The sequence below is a fragment of the Pongo pygmaeus genome, chromosome 15 (assembly GCF_028885625.2).
Source record: "Pongo pygmaeus isolate AG05252 chromosome 15, NHGRI_mPonPyg2-v2.0_pri, whole genome shotgun sequence".
NCBI lineage: Eukaryota > Metazoa > Chordata > Mammalia > Primates > Hominidae > Pongo > Pongo pygmaeus.
The window spans coordinates 72,940,148-72,956,900 of NC_072388.2; the positions used below are offsets into that span (position 1 = coordinate 72,940,148).

Below are 16,753 nucleotides of genomic sequence, written 5' to 3' on the forward strand. Positions count from 1 at the left end.
ACTCCAGCCTGGGAAACAAGAGCAAAACTCCATCTCAAAAAAAAAAAAAGAAAAAGAAAAAGCCATGAGCATGCTGGCAGATGGTATGTATAAAAATGTTTACGCCAGCCTGACCAACATGGAGAAACCCTGTCTCTACCAAAAATACAAAATTAGCCAGGGATGGTGGCGTGTGCCTGTAATCCCAGCTACTGGGGAGGCTGAGGCAGGAGAATCGCTTGAACCGGGAGGTGGAGGTTGCGGTGAGCCGAGATCGTGCCATTGCACTCCAGCCTGGGCAACAAGAGCAAAACTGTCTCAAAAAAAAAAAAAAAAAAAAAATTTTTACAGCCGGGGGCGGTGGCTCATGCCTGTAATCTCAACACTTTGGGAGACCAAGGCGGGTGTATCACCTGAGGCCAGGAGTTCAAGACCAGCCTGGCCAGCATGGTGAAACTGTCTCTACCAAAAATACAAAAATTAGCCGGGCATGGTGGCAGGCACCTGTAGTCTGTTACTGGGGAGGCTGAGGCAGGAGAATTGCTTGAACCCGGGAGGCGGAGGTTGCAGTGAGCCGAGATTGCGCCATTGCACTCCAGCCTGGGCAACAAGAGCGAAACTCTTGTCTCAAAAAAAAAGGTTTACAGCCAGGGCGGTGGCCCACGCCTGTAATCTCAGCACTTTGGGAGGCCGAGGCAGGTGGATCACCTGAGGCCAGGAGTTAGAGACCAGCCTGGCCAGCATGGTGAAACTCCATCTCTACCAAAAATACAAAAATTAGCTGGGTGTGGTGGCATGCACCTGTAGTCCCACTTACTGGGGAGGCTGAGGCAGGAGAATCGCTTGAACCAAGGAGGTGGAGGTTGCAGGGAGCCGAGATGCCCCACTGCACTCCAGCCTGGGTGACAGGAGACACTCTCTCAGAAAAAAAAAAAAAAATTTACAAGGCTTATCATTACCAAATCGGCATGTTCGCTCAGAAGAAACAGAAATTCAGAAACAGAAACTATGCAAGTGGGAAACAAGGCGGAGGGGAGTAATTAGAGGTCAAAGACATCGGGAAGGAGTGTACGGATTAAGTCCTCCCTAGAGAAATGGTGACGAAGGATCTACAACGACATTTAAAATAAACTTTTTAATTTGAAATGGGAGTATAACATAGAGCAGAGCTTCAACCACAAGTCTCCTAACTATTGGCTTGGCACTCAGAATACCGTATCTTCCTTAATGACTCACTGACTGACTCTCATTGAAAAGTGAGAATACTTGTGAGTACACTCCTTTTCAGAGGTGTATTCGGGATTTCAGGAGTCGGGGAGGCAAGTTGAAGAGCTTTCAACTTTATGCAACTTTCAGGAAAGAAGGCTGCGGACCGGTATTAGCAAATGGAAATCCGGGGGGCGGTCGTGGGCGGGAAGTATCGGCCACACAGGACCTAGCGAGGCCGAGGACCCTGCTCCAGACCTCGGTGGCAGCACTCCCCTCCCCGCCCGGCTCCCTGGCGGGCTGCTGCTCTTGGGAGGCTGGCAGCCTCGCCCCCAACCACCGCCCTCGGGAAAGTCCTCAACTGCCTATCAAAAAACGTTTGGCCTGGGACGTCCGCTGGCTGCACTATCCCTTACAGAATCAGCAAGGGTGAAAAGCCAGGAAAGAGATGCAACCCAAAGGAGTAGGGCAGTGCCGGGAGCGGCAGAGGCGGAGCGGGGGCGAGGGCAAGGTAGCCGCGGCCACGCTGGCTGCGGCATGGAGACACGGGAGGAACGGGACCCGCGGGCGGCACGGGAAAGGGCTGCGGCTCAGACTACCGCGGCGGGACAGGTGGACCAGCGGGGATCTAAGTCTCCTGAGGCAAGGGCGCCCCGACCGCGGCGACTCCTGACACACCCGGGCCGCAGGACGAAGCGCTACCGCCCAGGGCTGCCAGCTCCCGCCTCCCGTCACCAGAGCCCGGGCCCCACGTAGAGGATCAGGCGCCGCCAACTCTCGCACACTCACCGCGCGCGCGCCACCCTGACGCGGCAGCCCGCCGCCCTCGGCGCGACCTCCGCCCCGCCCCGCGCGCCGCGGCGCCTGGGCTACGTCACGGGCGCGTGCGCTCTCCGCTCGCCGTCAGCGGCGCGGGCGGGGCATTGCCAGCTCGGCGTCCCGGTTCCCTTGGAGACAGAGCCGGCCAGGGCGGCCGCGGCTGGGTAACGACGACAGCGGAGGCCCTGGGGAAGCCAAGATGCCGTCGAAGGGAAAGGACAAAAAGAAAGGCAAGAGCAAAGGCAAAGACACGAAGTAAGGAGAAGCCACCCGAGAGTCCCCTCTCCCTGGGCCTGCCTGGGATTTCGGGTCTGGGGCTGGCTACCTGGCGCCCCCCGCGCCGGCCCACTCAGACCCTCTCCGGCTCTCCCGGCTTGTGAGGATTACAGCTCCCATGTCCATAGTCTGGCAGATCTCTACTATGTGGTTCAGATGATCTTAAACGTGTAGAGGATGTATAAAGTAGTTCCTTGGGCCTTTTCAGAGATCTCTTTTGGTTCAAAGGGGACACCTAAAGTATTTTACCAAGTTGGATAATTATTGAGGTTTTCCCAAACTGATCAGAGCCACTGAGGTGGGTAATGTTCTAGCACTAACCCCTTACAGGCCTGGAGCTGCTGCTAGATTGCTACTAGCCCTATTGGGGCTAGTAGTCCAGAAACGTGGTTTCTGGACACGTTGGAGTCATATGTGGTGTCCAGCAACAACACCATGTATGGGAACACAGAGTTGGCACCAAACTTGAGATGTTTGTAAAGTAACTTAAGAGAGTAATTCATGCTCAATACAGAAAGTTTCCGAAACATGGGAAATACCAAAAGAGAAAACAAAAATCACCTGTAGTCTCATTATCCAAAAATAAACACTACTATATTTTGGAGTATTCTTTTATTTTTTAATAAAACGATAGCCCAATGTACGTACTTATATGTGGCTTTTTTCTTCTCATTTATTAATGTAAGTATTCTTTTATGGTATTTTTTTTTGTTTTTACATAACTGCACAGTTAGTCTAGCCCTTAAAGTGCCAAGGGCTTATCACATTCCTAGAACTCACTAACATATGTTTTCAGATTTTGACCATGCTTCTACAGTACACATTTGAACAATGAGGAACACTGAGGGTAAGAGACCTTATTCCTTGGATTTTCCATGACCCATTGTTTGAGAAACCTGGCTTTGTTTCTACAGTGAGTATCAGTGGTCCTATTAGAGTGTCTAATTTCTTGCATCAAGTACTTTTTTTTTTTCTGGAGACCAAGTTTTGCTCTCGTTGCCCAAGCTGGAGTACAATGGCACGATCTCAGCTCACTGCAACCTCTGCCTTCCAGGTTCAACCAATTCTGCTGCCTCAGCCTCCCGAGTAGCTGTGATTACAGGCACCCGTCACCACGCCCAGCTAATTTTTTTATTTTTAGTGGAGACGGGGTTTCACCATGTTGGACAGGCTGGTCTCGAAATCCTGACTTCAGGTGATCCACCCGCCTCGCCTTTGCAAAGTGCTGGGATGACAGCCGTGAGCCACCATGCCCTGTCGCATCAAGTACTTCGAGCCACTCAGACCTGATACCGGGATGGTCGTAGTGAGGCAGTGTATCACTAGTGCCTAAATCATGCCAGAAAGGGACATCAACAGCTATAACAGGCTGAGGGGTTGGGAATGGAGCTGGCCTTAATTTGAAGAGAACAAAAGGTGAAAGTGGGACTTTGGTTCTCTCCACTGCAAACCCATTACCTCTGTGGAAGAGGACTGAGAACCAGAAGTAGGAAAGTGGATGTGGAGGGTGGCAGTATAGAAAGGTCCACATGTACATATGTGTGAAAATATTTAGAATTCAAATACAGGTGAAATATTCTTAAATATGTATGTATTTATATATCATGGTACCTACCATATATAAGGGGGAGTGTTTTGTTAATGCTTATACAATAAATATTTAGAAAAATCTCTTCCTTTACCACTTTAATCTTTGAATCCATCCTTTTCCCTCTCCACCTCTATATAAATGATTATGGTTTCTCAGGCATCCTTAAAGCCTGGTGGGTGGGGCATCGTGGCTCATGCCCAGCACTTTGGGAGGCTGAGCGGGGGAAGATCACTTGAGCCCAGGAGTTCAAGACCAGCCTGAACAACATAGGAAGACCCTGTCTCTACACAAATTTTTATTAAAAATTAGTTGGGCATGCTAACTCATGCCTGTAGTCACAGTTACTCAGGAGGCTGAGGTGGAGGATCATTTGGGCCTGGGAGGTTGAGGCTGCAGTGAGCTGTGATGGTGCTACTGCACTACAGCCTGGATGACAGAGCAAGATCTTGTCTCAAAAAAAAAAAGTCTGGTGAACTGTGGCACCAGCTGATAAACTATTTAACATAGTTGCCCTAGTGACTTGACTTTTTGTCCAAGACCTAGCCCAAAACAAAACAAAACAAAAACACCATCCTGGCTAACACGGTGAAACCCCGTCTCTACTGAAAATACAAAAAATTCGCCGGGCCTGGTGGCGGGCTCCTATAGTCCCAGCTACTCGGGAGGCTGAGGCAGGAGAATGGCATGAACCCGAGAGGCGGAGCTTGCAGTGAGCCGAGATCGCGCCACTGCTCTTCAGCCTGGGCGAAAGAGTGAGATTCCGTCCCCCCCCCACCAAAAAAAAAAAAACACTCAAAAGTGGAGGGTAAAGTGGGTGGGAGATCACAGTTACACTACCAATGGGTATCATCATGCAGAAACTGAGCAGAGATAATGGGTTTGCAGTGGAGAGAACCAAAGTCCAGCACTGAGTGAGTAGGAATAGAAAAGATAGTTTAACTACAGGAGAATCAGGCTAGGGCACTGGTTCACACCTGTAATCTCAGCACGCTGAGAGGCCAAGGTGGGGGGATACTAGAGCCCAGAAGTTGGAGACCAGCATAGGCAACATAGTGAGACCCCATCTCTATTAAAAAAAATAATATATATGGGAGAATCAAATAAGTAAATGAAAAGGTATAAAAACTGTCCAAGCGCAGTGGCTCACACCTGTAATCTCAGCACTTTCGGAGGCTGGGGTAGGAGGATCACTTGAGCCCAGGAGTTCAAGACCAGCCTGAGCAACATGGCAAAAACTCATTTCTACAAAAAGTACAAAAATTAGCTGGGTATAGTTGCATGAACCTGTAGTCCCAGCCACTTGGGAGGCTCAGGTGGGTGGATGGTTTGAGCCCAAGAGGCAGAGGTTCTGGGGAGCCGAGATCGTGCTACTGCACTCCAGCCCGGTGACACAGCCAGGCCCTGTTTCAAAAAGAAAAAAAAAAAGATATGAAAGCTTTATGAAGTGAGTTTGGCTTATCCTGTCTTTTCCCTTTGTTTTACCAGTCTTTTCGAGTTATGCTCCAGGGCTCCCCTCTTCCAGGAAGAGGCAGTTACTTAATTCCCTTATGTGAATACAAGTGAATATGTATTTCTTTTCTTTCTTTTTTCAAATGTGAATACGTATTTCTTATTAACTTATTCTTCCAACAATATTTGCTCATGTGTGCCAGGCAATACCAAGCAAAACAAATAAAAAAAGAGAAAAATTTAATAGTAATATAGTAGAGTTATATACTGTCTGCATATTAGAGTTGTATAAATAGTCATGTACTGTCAATGTCCTCTTCCCATGCAGGAAGTTAATAAAAACAGATGAATCTGTGGTGGACAGAGCCAAGGCCAATGCCTCCCTTTGGGAGGCCAGGTTGGAAGTCACAGAACTCTCTAGGATTAAGTATCGTGATACTTCACGGATACTGGCAAAAAGTAATGAGGACTTAAAGAAAAAGCAATGTAAAATGGAGAAAGACATAATGTCAGTATTAAGTTACCTGAAGAAGCAGGATCAGGAGAAAGATAATATGGTAGGTAGGTAGAAAGCCTCCTCGGCCTCATTAACTACCTCTATGGTGATGCTGATGTGGTTATGTATTTCAAAGATTTTTAATTCCTTGAAATCTTAACATATAGTTAAGACATTTCAATTGACCTTAACTCTGTTTGAAGCAAGACACTTTTTCAGAATGGTTTTACTGTTATTGGCTCTCTTTTATTTTCAATCCTTGTTGCATGTTTTCTTGTCTGAAGCAAACAGAGATTGATGATCATAAGGGAACTTTATGATCTACTTTATTTTAAGGATAAGAGCATGGTATGTGATCTATATATTTTTTGATGCTGATTTTTAGTTTTAAAAATTTGTAAAGCAGTTCACTGATAATCCATGATAACGTTCTGAACCCAGCAAGTTGAATCTTTATTTTTATTTTTGTCCAGTTGAATCTTGTATCTTATTGTACCTTATTAAAGTGTTGAGAGTAAAGCTATCATTTTATATTTGGAAGAAAAAGGGAGGCTGGGTGTGGTGGCTCACGCCTGTAATCCCACCACTTTGGGAGGCTGAGGTGGGCAGATTGCCTGAGCCCAGGAGTTTGTGACCAGCCTGGGCAACACAGTGAAACCCCATCTCTACTAAAATACAAAAAATTAACTGGGCATGGCTGCATGTGCCTATAGTCCCAGCTACTCGGGAGGCTGAGGCAGGAGAATTGCTTGAACTCGGGAGGCAGAGGTTGCAGTGAGCTGAGATCGTATCACTACACTCCAGCCTGGCAGCCTGGGCGACAGAGCGAGAGACTCCATCTCAAAAAAAAAAAAAAAAAAAAAAAAAGAAAAGAAAAAGGGAAGGGAACTAACATTTTGGAGTCACTACAATGTACTATACTGGGTGCTTTACCTCTCTTGATTCTTTTACTAACCTCCTATTTAATTATTTTTATGACCCCGTGTAGCTATAATATTATTATTTCCATATTACAGATGAAGAAATTGACTTTCAGAAAGGACAGGTAACTTGCCCAAAGTCACACCCCTAGTGGGTGTTAAAAGTGGAAATTCAGGCTGGGTGTGGTAGCTCATGACTATAATCCCAACACTTTGGGAGGAAGAGGCTGGAGGATAACTTAGCTTAGGAGTTCAGGACCAGCCTGGGGAACAAAGCAAGACCCAGTCTCTACACAAAATAAAAAATAGCCAGGCGTGGCAGTGTGCACCTGTAGTCCCAGCTACTCGGGAGGCTAAGGCGGGAGGATCACTTAAGCCCAGGAGGTTGAAGCTGCAGTGAGCCATGGTCATGTCACAGCAGTCCAACCTGGACATCAGAGCAAAACTCTGTCTCATATTATTATTACTTTATTATTATTTTTGAGACAGGGTCTCACTCTATTGCCTGGTCTGGAGTGCAGTGGTATGATCACGGCTCACCACAGGATCGACCTCCGGGCTCAGATGATCCTCCTGCCTCAGTCTTCCAAGTAGCTGGGACTACAGGCACGCACCTCCATGCCTGGCTAATTTTTTGTATTTTTGGTAGAGACAGGGTTTCGCCATGTTGCCCAGTCTGGTCTTGAACTCCTGAGCTCAAGTGATCCACCTGCGTTGGCCTCCTAAAGTGCTGGGATTGCAAGCATGAGCCACCATGCCTGGCTGATTTTTTTGTAGTTTTTGTGGAGACGGGATTTCGCCATGTCGCCCAGGCTAGCCTCGAACTCCTGGGCTCAAGCAATCCTCCCAACTCAGCCTCCCAAAGTGCTGACATTACAGGTGTGAGCAATAGCATGTGGTCCAGAAATTTCTATCTTTATTTTATTTTATTTTTTGTATTTTTAGTAGGGATGGGGTTTTGCCATGTTGTTGGCCAGGCTGATCTGGAACTCCTGGCCTCGAGTGATCCGCCCACCTCACCCTCCCAAAGTGTTGGAATTACATGCATGAGCCACAAAACCTGGCCAATTTTTATTTTTAAAATTACTCTTTTAATAGTAGGTATTATTAAATTGCCCTCTATAAAGTATTTTCTAAAGTAAGTTTTTTTAGTCAGCCATAGAAATAATTTCCAAATGTGTTACTTAGACGCTTTGTTTTGTGGCTTGTAATAGCTCATTGTTATTGGTCTACATCAGTATCACTTGTATTTCCTGATTCTCATCTGCCTCCTTATATCAAAGGGCAGCATCTGGCAATAACAAATGGGTAATTTTTATAATCATGGATTGCCGTTAAACCAAAAGAAACAACCTTGGGAGGAAGAAACAAAGTAGACTAAATATATCCTCATTAACTAGCTTTCCCATAGTTTTGTTACTCATTTTGCTATATACTAGAAAAATGTTATGATGTTAAACTTTGTTTAAACTGTTTATAGTCATGTTAATTCTAGAAATAATAGAAATGAAATGTCTTTTGAAAACTATTTTATTATGAACAAAATTAGGAGATTCCCCTTAAGAGAATTTAATGCTGTACTGAATTAATCACAGAATAATCTCATTAAATGTCACACCTGTTTTATGTGATTTAGGATTGTCCCAGTTTATTTTTTAGAATATCTAGATTTTTTCCTAAGGTGGTCTAAAACATTGTACATAGTATCTCACTTGTGTCAACAACCATGTCAACAAGTCTTTAGTTTAAAAAGCTACTCAGATTCCCTTCTAAAACAAACCAGCATTCCTTGGAGAAATGGTTGATTTCAGGACTGGAGCAGGGAATATAAAAGATGAGGCTGGGCTGTTCATGATGGCCCACGCCTGTAATCCCGGCACTTTGGGAGGCTGAGGGGGGTGCATCACATGAGGCCAGGAGTTTGAGACCATCCTGGCCAACATAGTGAAACCCCATCTCTACTAGAAATACAAAGAATTAGCTAGGCATGGTGGTGCGTGCCTGTAGTCCCAGCTGCTTGGGAGGTTGAGGCATGAGAATTGCTTGAACCCAGGAGGCAGAGGTTGCAGTGAGCCAAGATTGTGCCACTGCAGTCAAGCCTGGGCGACAGAGTGAGACTCTGTCTCAAAAAAAAGAGACTGGGGGCAGTGGCTTATGCCTGTAATCCCAGCACTTTGGGAGGCCAAGGCGGGTAGATTACTGAGGTCAGCAGTTTGAGACCAGCCTGGCCAACATGACGAAACCCCATCTCTACTGAAAATACAAAAATTAGCCAGGTGTGGTGGTGGGCACCTGTAATTCCAGCTACTCAGGAGGCTGAGGCAGGAGAATCATTTGAACACGGGAGGCGGAGGTTGCAGTGAGCCAAGATCATGCCATTTTGCACTCCAGCCTGGGCAACAAGAGTGAAACTCCATCTAAAAAAAAAAAAAAAAAAAAAAAAAGATTCTGGAATATGTTATTGTGCCAGAAAATAAAAAATTTTAAAGGACATGACCTTGTTTGAAGGGGCTCCCATTGGCCAAATCTGGGACAATCAAAATATTAGGTTGGTGCATTAAAAGAATGGCAAAAACCACAATTGCTTTTGCACCAACCTAATAAAGAATAGCAAAAACGGCTGGGTGCAGTGGCTCACACCTGTAATCCCAGAACTTTGGGAGGCCAAGGTGGGCAGATCACCTGAGGTCAGAAGTTCAAGACCAGACTGGCCAACATGGCGAAACCCTGTCTCTACTAAAAATACAAAAATTAGCCAGGTGTGGTAGTGCGCACCTGTAATCCCAGCTACTCAGGAAGCTGAGACAGGAGAATCACTTGAACCCAGGAGGTGGAGGTTGCAGTGAGCTGAGATCGCGCCACTGCACTCCACCCTCAGGGACAGAGTGAGACTCCATCTCAGAAGGAAAAAAAAAATGGCAAAAACTGCAGTTGCTTTTGCACTAACCTAATAAATAATGACAGTAATAGATTATAACCTATTGAATGAAATAAAAATCCACGAGTGTATACTACTAATAAACACATACATGAATAAATAAGGGAGAAAGGAAGCCTTTTTTTTTTTTTTTTTTTTTTTTTTTTGAGACAGAGTCTCGTGCTGTCACCCAGGCTGGAGTGCAGTGGTGCGATCTTGGCTCACTGCAACCTCCATTGGGTTCAAAGGATTCTCCTGCCTCAGCGTCCTGAGTAGCTGAGACTACAGGTGTGCCACCACCCTACCTGGCTAATTTTTGTGTTTGTAGTAGAGACGGGGTTTCACTATGCTGGCCAGGTTGGTTTCAAACTCCTGACCTCAGGTGATCTACCCACCTCAGCTTCCCAAAGTGTTGGGATTACAGCCATGAGCCACCTCGCCCGACTTTTTTTTTTTTTTTTTTTTTTTTTTTTTGCAGGAGAATGCCAATTAATAAATTTCCAAGGAGTGATGGAGTTAGAAAAATCACCATTTGGCGTCATAGTAATAACTGAATCAGTCAAGAATCATCAATGGATGCTAAAACCTACTGGGTTTGATGAGGAGGATAATGGCATAGTCTCAAAAGATCTTCCCACAAATTACTTAATAATCACAGAAGAAAAAATAATAACTTTTGGGCGGAGAAAGTGGGCAGACCAACCTTAACCAACTGGTTAAAATTAGCATCAATCACCTAATGATGTGATGTACTGAAAAGGATACATCATCACTTAGGTACTATATATAGCCTACCAAAAACATACAACCTGAATATACTCATGAAGAAGCATCAGCTAAGCCCAAACCTGGCCAGTATTCTTTTTAAAAAGTCAATTTAAAAACAAAGACCAAGAAACTGTTCCAGATTAAAGGGGACTAAGACACATGACAGATAAATGCAACGCATGATCAAGGGTTGTATCGTAGACAAGAAAAATAAAAAATTACAATAAAGGACATTATTGGGATAATTGTAGCAGAATTTAAATATAGAGTATGTATTACATAATAGTATATTAATGTTAGACTTCTTGATCTTTATAATTTTATAGTGCTTGTAAAAGGGAATGCCCTTTTTCTTCAAAAATAGATACTGAATGGCCAGGCACAGTGGCTAATGCCTGTAATCCCAGCACTTTGGGAGGCTGAGGCTGGTGGATCACCTGAGGTCAGAAGTTCGAGACCAGCCTGGCCAACATGGTGAAACCCCATCTCTACAAAAAATACAAAAAATTAGCCAAGCGTGGTGGCGCATGCCTATAGTCCCACTACTTGGGAGGCAGAGGCAGGAGAATTTCTTGAGCCCAGGAGGCATAGGTTGCTGTGAGCCAAGATTCCACCACTGCAGTCCAGCCTGGGCGACAGAGCAAGACTCTGTCTCAAAAAAAAGAAAGAAAAAGAAATAAGGAAATAGATACTGAAGTCTTCTGGGGTAAAAGCTCATCTTGAAATTTACCACTAAAGAAATACACACACATACACACACACACACACACACACACACACACACATAGAAAGAGGGAAAGCAAATGCGGCAAAATTAATGTATATGGGTGAATAGTATGGGAATTTTTTGTATTCTTCTTGAAACTTGTCTTGGCTAGGCGCTATGGCTCACACCTATAATCCCAGCACTTAGGCCAAGGCAGGAGGATCACTTGAGCTCATGACTTTGAGACCAGCCTGAGCAACGTGGCAAGACTCCATCTCTATTTTTATTTTATTTTATTTTTTTAGGCAGAGTCTTGCTGTGTCACCCAGGCTGCAGTGCAATGACGCAATCTCGGCTCACTGCAACCTCTGCCTCCCAGGTTCAAGTGATTCTTCTGCCTCAGCCTCCTGAGTAGCTGGGATTACAGGCGCGCACCACCACACCCAACTAAGTTTTGTATTTTTAGTAGAAGCAGGGTTTCACCATGTTGGCCAGGCTGGTCTTAAACTCCTGACCTCAGGTGATCCAACTGTCTCAGCCTCCCAAAGTGCTGGGATTACAGGCTTGGGCCACCACGCCCAGCCGACTCCATCTCTATGTTTAAAAATGATTTTAAAAAAGAAACTTTTTGGGTCAGATGCGGTGGCTCATGCCTGTAATCCCAGCACTTTCGGAGGCTGAGGCCGGTGGATCACCTGAGGTCGGGAGTTCGAGACCAGCCTGACCAACATGGAGAAACCCCATCTCTACTAAAAATACAAAATCAGCCAGGCGTGGTGGCACATGCATGTAATCCCAGCTACTTGGGAGGCTGAGGCAGGAGAATAGCTTGAACTCGGGAGGTGGAGGTTGCAGTGAGCCGAGATCGCGCCATTGCACTCCAGCCTGGGCAACGAGTAAAACTCCTGTCTCAAAAAAAAAAAAAAAGGAAAGAAAAGAAAAGAAAAAAGAAACTTTTCTTTAAAAAAAATTACCCAGATAAGGCTGGGCACAGTGGCTTATGCCTGTAATCCCAGCACTTTGGGAGCCCAAGGCAGACAGATCACGAGGTCAGTAGTTCAAGACCAGCCTGGCCATATGATGAAACCCTGTCTCTACTAAAACTACAAAAATTAGCCAGGTGTGGTGGTGTGCGCCTGTAGTCCCAGCTACTCGGGAGGCCGAGGCAAAAGAATCAGTTGAACCTGGGAGACAGAGGTTGCACTGAGCCGAGATTGTGCCGCTCCACTCCAGCCTGGGCAACAGAGAGAGATTCCATCTCAAAAAAAAAAAAAAAAAAAGTTACCCAGATAAGAGAAATGTAAATAAAAACTACAACAAGATATCACCTCACACCCATTAGGATGGCTACTACCAAAAAAGCAGAAAATAAGTATTAGCAAGGACGCGGAGGTGTTAGAACGCTTGTGCAGTGGTGGTGGGACTGTACAATGTTGTAGCCATTGTGGAAAACAGTATGGAAGTTCCTCAAAAGATTAAAAATAGAAATACCAATCTCACTTCTGGGTATATTTAATATATCCGAAACAATTTAAAGCAGGATTTTTGTTGTTTTTGAGACAGGGTCTCACTCTGTCACCCAGGCTGGAGTACAGTGGTACGATCTTGGCCCACCGCAACCTTCACCTCCCCAGGCCGTAGCTGAGATCACAGGTGCTCGCCACCACACCTGGCTAATGTTTGTATTTCTTTGTAGAGATGGGATTTTGCCATGTTGCCCAGGCTGGTCTCAAACTCCTGAGCTCAAGCAATCTACCCACCTTGGCCTCCCAAATTACTGGGATTACAGGCATGAGCCACCACGCCCGGCCCAAAGCAGGATCTTGAAGAGATATTTGCATGCCCATATTCATTGCAGCACTATTCACAATAGCCAAGAGGTGGAAGCAACCCAAATTATCCATCAATGGATGAATGGATAAAGAAACGGTGTATGCATGTGGTGCAATATTATGCAGCCTTAAAGGAAATCCTGTCACATCCTATGACGTGAATGAACCTCAAGGACATTATGCTTAATGAAATAAGCAAGTCAACAAAGGGCAAATAATGTGTGATTCCACTCATGAAGTATCCAAAGTAGTCAAAATTATAGAAACAGAAAATAGAGGATGGTTGCCAAGGGCTGGGGAGAGGTAAGGGGAAATTAGGATTTATTGAGTATAGTTTTAGTTTTGTAAGATGAAAAGTTCTAGAGATTTGTTGCACAACAATGTGAATATACTTAACACTACTGAACTATATGTTTAAAATGGTTAAGATGGTAAATTTAATGTTGCTTTTATTTATTTATTTATTTATTTATTTATTTTATTTTATTTTTTTGAGATGGAGTTTCACTCTTGTTGCCTAGGCTGGAGTGCAGTGGCATGATCTCGGCTCACTGCAACCTCGCCTGCCGGGTTCAAGTGATTCTCCTGCCTCAGCCTCCTGAGTAGCTGGGATTACAGGCATGTGCCACCACGCCTGGCTAATTTTGTAGTTTTAGTAGAGAAGGGGTTTCTCCATGTTGATCAGGCTGGTATTAATGTTGCTTTTATTTTTAACCACAAAAAAAAAAAAAAAAAAAAAAAGTTGACCAGGTACTTCTGATGATAGCCAGGTTTTAGAAACTGGCAATAGCAGGTTGAAGGTATGGGAAATTTCCTGTCCCCTCTTCTCTTTCCACCTCACTCACCTCTTTTGCCATATTGGTTTTAGTATTGTGTGAAACTAGTCTACTTAATAAAGGTAGACATAGAGCAGTTTCTTTATCTTCCTGACCCTGTATTTTGATTTTCAACAGATTGAAAAACTGAAAGAGCAATTAAATGAAACAAAGGAAAAAGCCCAGGAGGAGAAGGAAAAATTGGTGAGTTATCTATGTGTACTAATACTCCACTTACTGGATGGTCAGGTTTCTGGCAAGCTCAGGTATTTAAGACCCAATGACAGTGAGTGAGTAAGTTCTCTGGGCAGCCTAATGACCTTAAAGCTTGATTGTATAGAAATTCAAAAAACCAGGCTGGGCATGATGGCTCATGCCTGTAATCCCAACACTTTGGGATGCCGAGGCGGCGGATCACCTGAGGTCAGGAGTTCGAGATCAGCCTGGCCAACATGGTGAAAGCTTGTCTCTACTAAAAATTTAAAAATTAGCCAGGCATGGTGGTGCACGCTTATAATCCCAGCTACTTGAGAGGCTGAGACAGGAGAATTGCTTGAACCCAGGAGACGGAGGTTGCAGTGAGCCAAGATCGCACCATTGCACTCCAGCCTGGGTGACAAGAGTGAAACTTCATCTCAAAAAAAAAAAAAGAAGTTTAAAAACAACATATTATAAAAATAAGTTATTGTAAAAAACCATATAATATTAAGATTGCTTCCTGATACTGAATTTGCTATTGTTCCTAGTGCTTTTCAGTGGATGGAGCTAAGAGATGTAAGTTTTTTAAATATTAAAATAGATCATGACTCTATACTAATACTTTCAGTTTAAATGCAGGAATATAGAATTTTTACTTAACTTTATCTGTATCTGCTTTATCCCTTGCCAAAAGTCCTTATTCTTACTGATACCAATATAATTACCTACTTGCTTAAACCCCAATATATCAATCTCAGAATGCTAGTATTACCACCAAAAATAAATTACTGAAAACAGTTTAAGATTTTGGGGGGCATTTTTCTCCCTTAGGATATATACCAATAAGGATCTATGATAAAATTGCAAGGCTTAAGAACCATTTGAAATTCTTTTCTATGAGGTTATGCCACCAACTCAACAACACATTTTGCTTTTGATTTTTAGAGGTTGCTTTTTATTTTTTCATTCTACTGTATTTATTTAATTTTTTTAGAGATGGGAGTTTTGCTGTATTGCCCAGGCTGGTCTTCAACTTCTGACCTCAAGCAGTTCTCCTTGCCTCAGCCTCCCGAGTAGCTAAGACTACAGGCATATACCACCACACCTGACTTAGAGGTTGCTTTTTATTTATTTATTTATATTTTTTAATTTAATTTTTTTAGAGGTTGCTTTTTAAAAAATTAGTTTTGCATATAAAATTATGTAAAATATTTACATGGTTCTAAAGTCTGTAAAATAAGTTACACGTCGAGAAATCCAACTTTTTTTTTAGATGGAGTCTCACTCTGTCACCCAGGCTGGAGTGCAGTGGTGCAATCTCTGCTCACTGCAAGCTCCACCTATCGGGTTCACACCATTCTCCTGCCTCAGCCTCCTGAGTAGCTGGGACTACAGGCACCCGCCACCATGCCAGGCTAATTTTTTGTATTTTTAGTAGAGACGGGGTTTCACTGTGTTAGCCAGGATGGTCTCGATCTCCTGACCTCATGATCCGCCTGCCTCGGCCTCCCAAAGTGCTGAGAAATCCAGCTCCTATCCATGTCTTTTCCAACTATCTTCTCCCTCTCCCTGTGGAAAACCATTTTATTTATTTTGTGTTTTATTCTCTCTTTAAAAAAAAAAGTTGCTTAAAAAATTGTTTCCTTATCAGAAAAGCTAAAAAAAAAAAGTCATAAACATATATATATATATATAGAGAGAGAGAGAGAGAGGAGAGAGAGAGATTATATATAAGGATATTTTATATGTATAGGTTATATATAAAATCTTTCTTAGATAAAAGGTAGCGTGCAATATACATAAACCTGCACCTGCTTTTTTTATTTAACAGTATGCCCTGGTGATCACTCCATAGCAGTATGTAGAGACATTCCCTTTTCCTTCCTTTTTTTTTTTTTTGAGACAAGATCTCCCTCTGTTGCCCAAGCTGGAGTGCAGTGGCACAATCATGGCTCACTGTAACCTCAAACTACTGGGTTCAAGGGATCCTCCCACCCCAGCCTCCGGAGTAGCTGGAACTGTAGGCGAGTACCACTACACCTAGCAAATTTTTGTATTTTTTGTAGAGATGGGGTCTCACTGTGTTACCCAGGGTGATCTTGAACTCCTGGCCTCAAGTGATCCTTCCAGCTTGGCCTCCCAAAGTGTTGGAATTATAGGTGTAGGCCACCACGCCTGGCATCATGCCCTTTTATAGCTGTGTGATGATTATTGTGTGGATATATCATAGTTTATTCAAATGGTCCCTGTCTTAGTTCAGGCTATTATGACAGAATACCATAGACTGAGGTGCTCAAAAAACAAACATGTATTTCTCATCATTCTGGAGGCTAGAAGGTCAGGGTGCTAGCATGGTTGAGTTCTTGGTGGAGGCCCTTCTTCTGGTTCATAGATGGCCACTTCCTGCTGGATCCTTACTTTTGGCAGAGAGAGAAAGCTCTGGTTTTTTCATCTCTTCCTTCACCAATCCCATCATGGAGGCTCCACCCTCATGATCTCATCTAAACCTAACTACCTCCCAAAGGTCACACCTCCAAATACCATCACACTGGGGATTAGGGCTTCAACATAGGATTTTTTGGGTTCACACATACAGCTCATAGCAGTCCCTTTTTGATGGATAGTTGGGTTGTTTCCAGTCTTTTTGTATTACAATGAATGTGCCAGTAAAGAGCTTCATGTATGTATCTTTTCACATTTTGGCCATTATGTCGTTGGGATAGATTCCTGTAAGTGGTATTGCTAGACCAAAGAAAAATATATAATTTTTCTAGGTATTGC

General features: G+C 44.0%; 2 protein-coding genes across 16 annotated transcripts in view; one reads left to right on the plus strand and one right to left on the minus strand.

Moving 5' to 3' along the window:
• Positions 1 to 2,107, minus strand: part of ENTPD5 (ectonucleoside triphosphate diphosphohydrolase 5 (inactive)) — a 55,814-nt gene extending 53,707 nt beyond the window's left edge. The window contains exon 1 of one of the 7 annotated variants that reach the window (XM_054447860.2): positions 1,975 to 2,107. The gene's annotated coding sequence lies outside the window, so the exon portion shown is untranslated. Of the gene's footprint in view, positions 1 to 192; positions 211 to 796 lie in introns of those variants that run through there. The other 6 variants (XM_054447859.2, XM_054447861.2, XM_063651844.1 and 3 more) reach the window with 6 other exon arrangements.
• BBOF1 (basal body orientation factor 1) overlaps positions 1,947 to 16,753 on the plus strand; it is a 50,637-nt gene continuing 35,830 nt past the window's right edge. For 6 of the 9 annotated variants that reach the window (XM_063651825.1, XM_054447834.2, XM_054447835.2 and 3 more), the window contains exons 1-3: positions 1,947 to 2,259; positions 5,649 to 5,877; positions 13,913 to 13,978. In XM_063651825.1, coding sequence (XP_063507895.1) covers positions 2,204 to 2,259; positions 5,649 to 5,877; positions 13,913 to 13,978 — 351 coding nt within the window. In that variant the 5' untranslated portion in view covers positions 1,947 to 2,203. Of the gene's footprint in view, positions 2,260 to 3,076; positions 3,128 to 5,648; positions 5,878 to 13,912; positions 13,979 to 14,965; positions 15,089 to 16,753 lie in introns of those variants that run through there. The other 3 variants (XM_063651829.1, XM_063651828.1, XM_063651830.1) reach the window with 3 other exon arrangements.